Source organism: Apis dorsata, unplaced genomic scaffold (assembly GCF_000469605.1).
Source record: "Apis dorsata unplaced genomic scaffold, Apis dorsata 1.3 scaffold_330, whole genome shotgun sequence".
NCBI lineage: Eukaryota > Metazoa > Arthropoda > Insecta > Hymenoptera > Apidae > Apis > Apis dorsata.
Window position 1 is genome coordinate 154806 of NW_006263598.1, and position 7107 is coordinate 161912.

The 7107-nt window shown below is 40.7% G+C and overlaps 1 protein-coding gene across 6 annotated transcripts in view; it reads right to left on the reverse strand.

The window, feature by feature from the left end:
- LOC102673947 (netrin receptor UNC5C-like) overlaps nucleotides 1-7107 on the reverse strand; it is a 50747-nt gene that overhangs the window by 3095 nt on the left and 40545 nt on the right. For 4 of the 6 annotated variants that reach the window (XM_031511566.1, XM_006617880.2, XM_006617878.2 and 1 more), the window contains 4 exons: nucleotides 6456-6497; nucleotides 3733-3759; nucleotides 1297-1434; nucleotides 72-569 (listed from right to left, as the gene is read on the reverse strand). In XM_031511566.1, the coding sequence (XP_031367426.1) occupies nucleotides 72-569; nucleotides 1297-1434; nucleotides 3733-3759; nucleotides 6456-6497 (705 nt within the window). The remainder of the gene's footprint in view (nucleotides 1-71; nucleotides 570-1296; nucleotides 1435-3732; nucleotides 3760-6455; nucleotides 6498-7107) is intronic. The other 2 variants (XM_006617881.2, XM_006617879.2) reach the window with 1 other exon arrangement.

The window sequence follows — 7107 nt, forward strand, 5'->3', positions numbered from 1 at the left end:
GATGAGGCGTTCGTTCCAGCGGAACCGTCACGGACAGCCGGTTGCCAATTAATAATGCACGCACCACTTACCGGGTAATCGAGGCCTAAACCGATCCTCGTTCAGCACCGCCAGGTAGAGCTCCTCCCTGAGCGGCTTCGGCACGGCTCCCTCGGGCACCGACATCGATATGCCCGCATCCGGGAGAACCAGAAGCGCGCCACGCGTGTTCACCGCCGCCCCGGCGACGTTTCCGGTCTCGAGCTTCGGCAGACGGACGCTCTCCGAGGCGACGTTGTAAGTCGAGTCGGAGGACGGGTAGGAGCTAGTGACGCTGTTCTCGCAATCTGAATGGATCTGCTTGTCGCTGCACGATTCCTGGGTCGATGTGCTTGGCGTTGGCGACATTGGAGACGGTTGGGGGGCGATCGACAGGTGGGGCACGTCGTAATGGTGCTCGGAGAGGGATCTCGACATCGACAGCTTCGGGTCGAAAGGATACTCGTAACAGGCCGGCACGCTCGTCGCTGTTACGTCCGGCTGAAGGCTCAGCTTCTTGTCCTGGTCCGGGAAGAACTCCGGCTGGAATTCTGAAACGCACACCGCCGAGCCACGGCTCGTGGGTATCTCTGCGCGCTGCGGACAGACGCCGCTGTGATACTATTCCGACTTCACAAGGCTCACAACCACGTCCGCCACTTTCATCGGATTTTTCATTCGACGATTCGTTAACGCGTGAAATACATAATAGAATTGTTGTTGCTCGTGAAAGTATTATTTTTCGTGAATATCGCGTTGAAAGCTGATAATGTCCACGAAACAAAAATATCGCTTGTATTATTATTGTTAGTGAATGGAAAAGACGTGGTTCACAGATATTTTAAGAATTTTTAATATTCGTCAATTCTAAATTCTGTATCAATAAATAGTTGCATCAAAGAAAGAATTAATACTTCCACATATAATAGAAATTCAAGAACGTAAATGATGATTACTATATACGATACAGTATATTTTATTCTTCAATACGTGTTACTTGATAGAATACTACAAAAGGATAAATTTTTGTAACATACGGATGAAAGTAGCGAACACGTGGCGTCGTTCAAACTTCGAAATAGTATCGTTTTAATCGAATCTATCAAGGACGAAGGGCCGAAGAACGAGTCCATTTTTCACGAAGCTTGGCTGAAACGCGAAGCGTTTAATTATAGGAGCGTTATTAGTCACGGAACATCGTGTCTCGCTCCTTCGTTCGTGAAGAGTCAGCGCGTTTTCTTTCTCTCTCTTTTTTTTTTCCATCTGTAAAATGCTTACCGTTACGGGCCATGGAGTAAAGGGAATGGTCCCGACCTTTGCGCCTCAGAAGTTTCGCTAAGAAAAATGCCAGGCCGCCGATTACCACACACGCGACAGTCAAGCCGACGTAGAGAGCCACGTCCATCTGCCGGTTCGCTGTGAACATCAAACGATGTGTTTCCTTTCTTTATTCCTGTCTCGTGAACCGGTCAGAAAGACGCGCGACACGATGATGGTACAGGTATTGCAGAATGTTAATTACTTTATTATAGAATCTAATTATTTCCTTCTCTTTCCCTTGTACCAATTTCTTAGAAGACGTGCGCTGTTTCTTTCTGATCTTTCTTCGCAATTTTACGATTTCTTTTTTAATTGTCATTATTTTTTTTTAATAATGTAGATATGATGTTAAAAAAAGATAAATATTATATACGTAGTTTGCATTCAATGACTTTTGCTGTTTTAAAATTTATATCTGCTACTTTAATTACGTTAAAAGCGTTAAAAAAATTTAAAAACTTGACAAAACGATATTTTTATAGTTGTACGGGGAAATAAAACCTTAAAAACTTCATTCGATCCATTCATAAATCTCTGTCTTGATGAAACAAAGTTTAAAGTTTAAAAGTAATAATTATATTTACATTCATCGTGACACGTTTTCGAAATTTTAGAATAAAAAATTTCAACAGACTTAAAAAATGAATTATGAATGTATGCCAGGAGGTACATTTCAAGGGAAAAGATTGAAAAGAAAATATTCTAGAATATTCGTCTGAAGAAACTGTTACATCAGCACGATTAATTAGTGCCTAATTAAATCCGCTCGCTTAACACCCGCAAATCGACCATTTCGCGTTTCCTTCGAGACACGAGTCAACACGAATTCATGCACACACGCCTCGAGGAACATCTTTTCCCTCGAACACGCAACAGAAGCGAGAAAAGCATGACCCGCTAATTCGAGACTTTGTTACGGCATGGCGTTAAGCCGCGCGTCGAAAGATTATCGCCCTGTCGGAGATTACAGTAACCACGAGCGTTAATTCCTCGTTTTAAAGGGCCACTCCGCGATACGATCTCGCCACTCGTTTTAAGACGTACCGTGCAAATGGCGCCGGTAATTCTCGCGTATCCGCGAAGCGTGCTCATCGTGGACGGGCCGGACCCCGACCACCATTCATGAATAATTTACGCGGCAACTTTTATACGATCTTCTTCTCCTTCCCTCTCCTTTTCTCCTTTTCTTCCTCTTCTATTTCTTCCCTTTTTTCTTTTTTTTTTTTTTTTTACGACGAAACGCGTGGACCAAGATTTTGGTCGACGAAGGGAGAAGAGAAGAGGACAAGTTTTTAAACGTTTCTCGCTAAATATTACGAGCATCGTCTAAGAAGAAGAGTTTTTAAGTTTCCTCTCCATTTACGAGAGGGGAGACAGACCAGGAGCTCGTCTCACTTTCGCCCACCCTTCGTTTTATCGTTTTACAGCCGCATGACGCGTTTTATTCCGCGCTTTCTGGCGATAAACATTCGGATCATTATTGTCGTGCCTCTTAAACGGCATCGTAAAATAAAGAGAGGGAAAAAAAGGAGCGTTCAACGCTGGGAATGGAATAATAACTTCGATGGACGCGAAGCAGTTGAACCACGAGTTAAGGCAACAAAGAAGACGTGGGACGCGATTAAAACCGCGAAAAATAATCGGCGAGTTGTGACAGGATATTATAGGAACGGGGTGTGCATTGCGTCATTGTATGTATATATATATAGGATTCTCGTGAAATCGGGATTGAATTACAGTGTATGCAAAGTTTCACCGAGATTCGAGCGGCGTTTTATGAATTATGTAACGGGGGAATTCATTGGTGCTCCTTGACGCGAACTCTTGCCGCGGTTTGACCGCTTGTAAATGCTCGATCTGACGGACGACGACGTGGAATCGTAAATCGTAAATAGTTCGAGGATATCGATTTGTGAAACGGACCGATTACACTTGCAAGATTTATTTCTTATTTTTTCATTCTCGTACAACAAAATTTTTAAATTCAATCGATTTTAACTTGGATTTATTACAAACCAAATGGAGATACTACTTTAGAAATTCTTAGGAATGTAACAAATCTATCATAAAAAAAAATACTAAAGCTTATCGAAAGGGTTTATTACTCTAACGTTTCTAAGAATAATAATTATCGAATTATATATACAAAATGTAAAATAGAATTGAATATTACTAAAATCGCAACGAAATCAAAGATTCTATTACAATAATTCTAGAAGTCTATCATAATAATTTTTTACAAAAAATATCCAACTTGAACTGAAACTCATTAAGAGCAAAGTATTATTTTTTGAACAGCTTTAATTTCCATAATTTGCATAATTTAATAATTTAAGAAAAAGAAAATAAAAAGCAATTCTATTGATTTAAAAATTGACTGTAATGAAATCTTACCATAAAAATTCCTCTCCAGGAAGAACTCTACAACAATTGATACAATATTCATATATAATAATCTTCACATCACATATTTATAATCTAAAAATTCGTACAATAATTTTGTACAAAAAAAAAAACATATTTTATCTTATCAATTAAAAAATATTTTCTTACTTTTAACATTTTCAACACTTCGAAATTAAACACACTAAAATTTAAAAGAGGAGGACGATAAAAATTGATTCTTTCCACCCTTCAATGCCTCATTGTCACGCTCAAGATCACAAGGGTGTCTGGCCAAGAGGATTTTCGACAAACAGTATAAGATCTTCGGATGAAAAAGCAACGTCTGACGTACCTAAGCTTCTTCCAATTTTAGAATGTCAAAGCCATTCTCGGTTGTAACCCCGGTACGTGACTTTCGAGACAGAGAGAGAGAGAGAGAAAGAGAGGGAGCCGGGTCCTCGTTCGCAGGATCATGTGCGCCTGCTTGGCGCACGCTTGTCCCGGGGACACGTGCTTCGAACATCAATATATCGCGGTGACGAAAACGCATACGAACGAAAAAAGGGGAGAGAAAGAGGGATACGGAGGAGGTTGTATTCCCTAAAACGCAATAGTTCCACGTCGTTAGCTTGGATTAGGCCGCGTTCTCCTCCGCCTCGCGTGTTCCACCCCCTCACGAAAGTTGAAAAGTGGTGCAGGGGGTCGCGGAGATTTATTTTCTTCTACTGGCAATTGATAACGCTTCATAACCTCGACCTAATGTATCTGAAACCTATAATTCATCCCCCTTCGAAAGGATCTTGGCTTCAATTTTATTTTTCTTGTTATTCTTGTTATCGCACGATTGTTTTCCAAAAACTTCGAAAACTACTTTGAAAGAACCTTATAAAATTCTTAATTCTACTTTTACTTTATGGAATTGATATTTCGTTAAGATTACTTTTATTATAGCTCGAAGTTTGTTATATTGGAGCGAATTTCCAGGATACACTTTGTTCGAAGTGGAGTAAATGCGAAAGAAAAGCGAATATCGGATTAATTTTTAACAACAAGTTTGTAAAAAATGTTTGAAAGAATCCATCAACCCGAATAATTTACTACAACTCTATCATTTTCGTTATGCGCGATCCTCGAAGCACGTGTACTTCTTAACCATTTCCCTGAAAACCACCCTGACTGAAATCAGAGCTCGATTCGGAACAATTCTCGCGTCTTATCGTGGCTTTCGGCGAAAATCGAAGTCTCGAGGGGTGGTTTCTGGCCCGGCCAACCCCTCGACCCAACTATCCACGTACTCACGTTCAGGCCTCCGCCACGGGATAATGGCACTTTATTTGCATGCACGATCAATTTCCACGGGCGGGAGGAGGGCGCGGAAGGCGTAACGGCTACCGATTACATAATTTTCTTCGATATTAAAGCGGGCCCACCCCCGAGGGGACGGGAAGGTGAGTAGAGACCTATGTCGAACGGTATCGCGTGCAACTTTGATGTGGTTCGGTCGATAGAATCGACCGGCTAAAGGTGGAAGGAGAGGGAGGGGGGCCTCCTCTTTGTCTGAATCTATACGGATCCGGTATAGGCCACCCTCGGGCCACCCGCCACTTCATTGTTGCGACCGTTTCGCCCGAGATTCGGCCCTTCGACGATCGTTCTCTGCCGAGCGTCAATAATTAACCGGTCGCGTAATTAAAAGTAAATACTGAGGAACGGCTGTGTACTTTGGTCGTTCGCGTGGAAAACTTGATCTGTAAATAGCGGAGGAATGATGATGAGGGGGGTTGATTGAGATGAGAAGGCGTTTTTTTCCTCGGGCTGAAACCGTGGAAAGCAATTATTGAAGCAACAACAGAAGAGACGTTGGAAAGGAGTTTAAGGAAGGGTTTTAAATTGGGCAAAAATGAAAGACGTGTTTCAACGTGTGTAATTTGATTATTTATATAATATTTTGTCTTTTGTATAAACAGTTTCTAGTTAATTGCTTTATCGATAATTGATTGTTGTATACTTTCTGGATCAAATTTCTTATTTGTTTAATTATTCTGACAAAGAATAAAATATAATATGGTAGAATTTGAGATTTATTTTATTAAAGTATCTGTACGTACATTAATAATATTCAATTAAATTTATCATATACGAGGCATCAAGTGAAGTTTCAATTTGATTGAAAAATGTCTTTTCTCTTAGGATCAATCTTTAATTCTAAAGATTTTCGTATCAATCGAAAGAACAAAAAAAAAAAAAAAGAAAAGAATTATTGATTCTTTTTAATCGCACGAAGATAGGCGATTCTATTGGAATTATTTTCTCCATTTCAATCGTTCGACAATGCGAAAACCCTTTAAAACAACTCGTGACGCCTTCCGACATCGCGTTAATATATCTGAATCGATGGATATCGTTCCCAGAGCGGCGTTCACGATCGTTCTGTTCTATTTTCCTGATGCGGGACGAACGATTTGAATCGTATCTGATCGCGAGCCGAGCACTACAGTGAATATAAATGGCGCTCACAAGCCGTGAAGAATCCATCTAAGAATGTCGCGCGACGAGTTATTTTTTTTCTTCGTGGCCGGTTGCACCTCGCGCCTATTCCCCGTGTTTTATTTCGAATTTCGCGCCACGGAAACCAATGATTTTCCACGCGAACACAAATTATTATATACCACGATTTCTCGTATCGTACGTTATAATTATAAAAAAAATGAGATCGTTGAGTTTCAACTTACCTTCCTCGGTCAAATGCGCGCCGCCCATTTTTGTATTGCCATCTGAAAAAGAAACGGAAGAAATCGATAAAATCATACAATCTGATTAAACAATTTAATTTAATTAATTAATATATACATATTCGGAGGATGGAAAGCGATAAAGAAAAAAAAATAAGTAATAATCGAAGCCTATTTATCAAGAAAAAAAAAAAACAAATGTTCCCTCTTTTCAAACATAAAACTTCTCGAACATTTATCTCGAGAAAACTCACTCAAAGTATCGCTTGATCAAATTTAATTACACGCCGATCCAATTTATTCCAACTCGATACAAGCTATCCGACTTTGTCAAACTCGATGAAACTCGAACGAACTTCTAACGTCCAACTCAACCAGCTTCCCTATCGAACATTCCCCCCTCTCTTCCCCCATTCTCTCTGCCCTCATCTAATCCACGAAAAAAACTTCCCTGTAACCATCTATTATCATCGATTCGCCCTAAAAACGGTGATATCCACCTTCCTATACAATCTATAACAACAAGGTGTCTTTTTCACGTGAGTATGACCCGATGGGGCGTCGAAGAGAGTCGTGACAAGTGGATGGGAAAGGATCTCGTGACTTACTGTTGCACATGCCGCCGGTGCAATTCGCCACGCTGGTGTCCCTC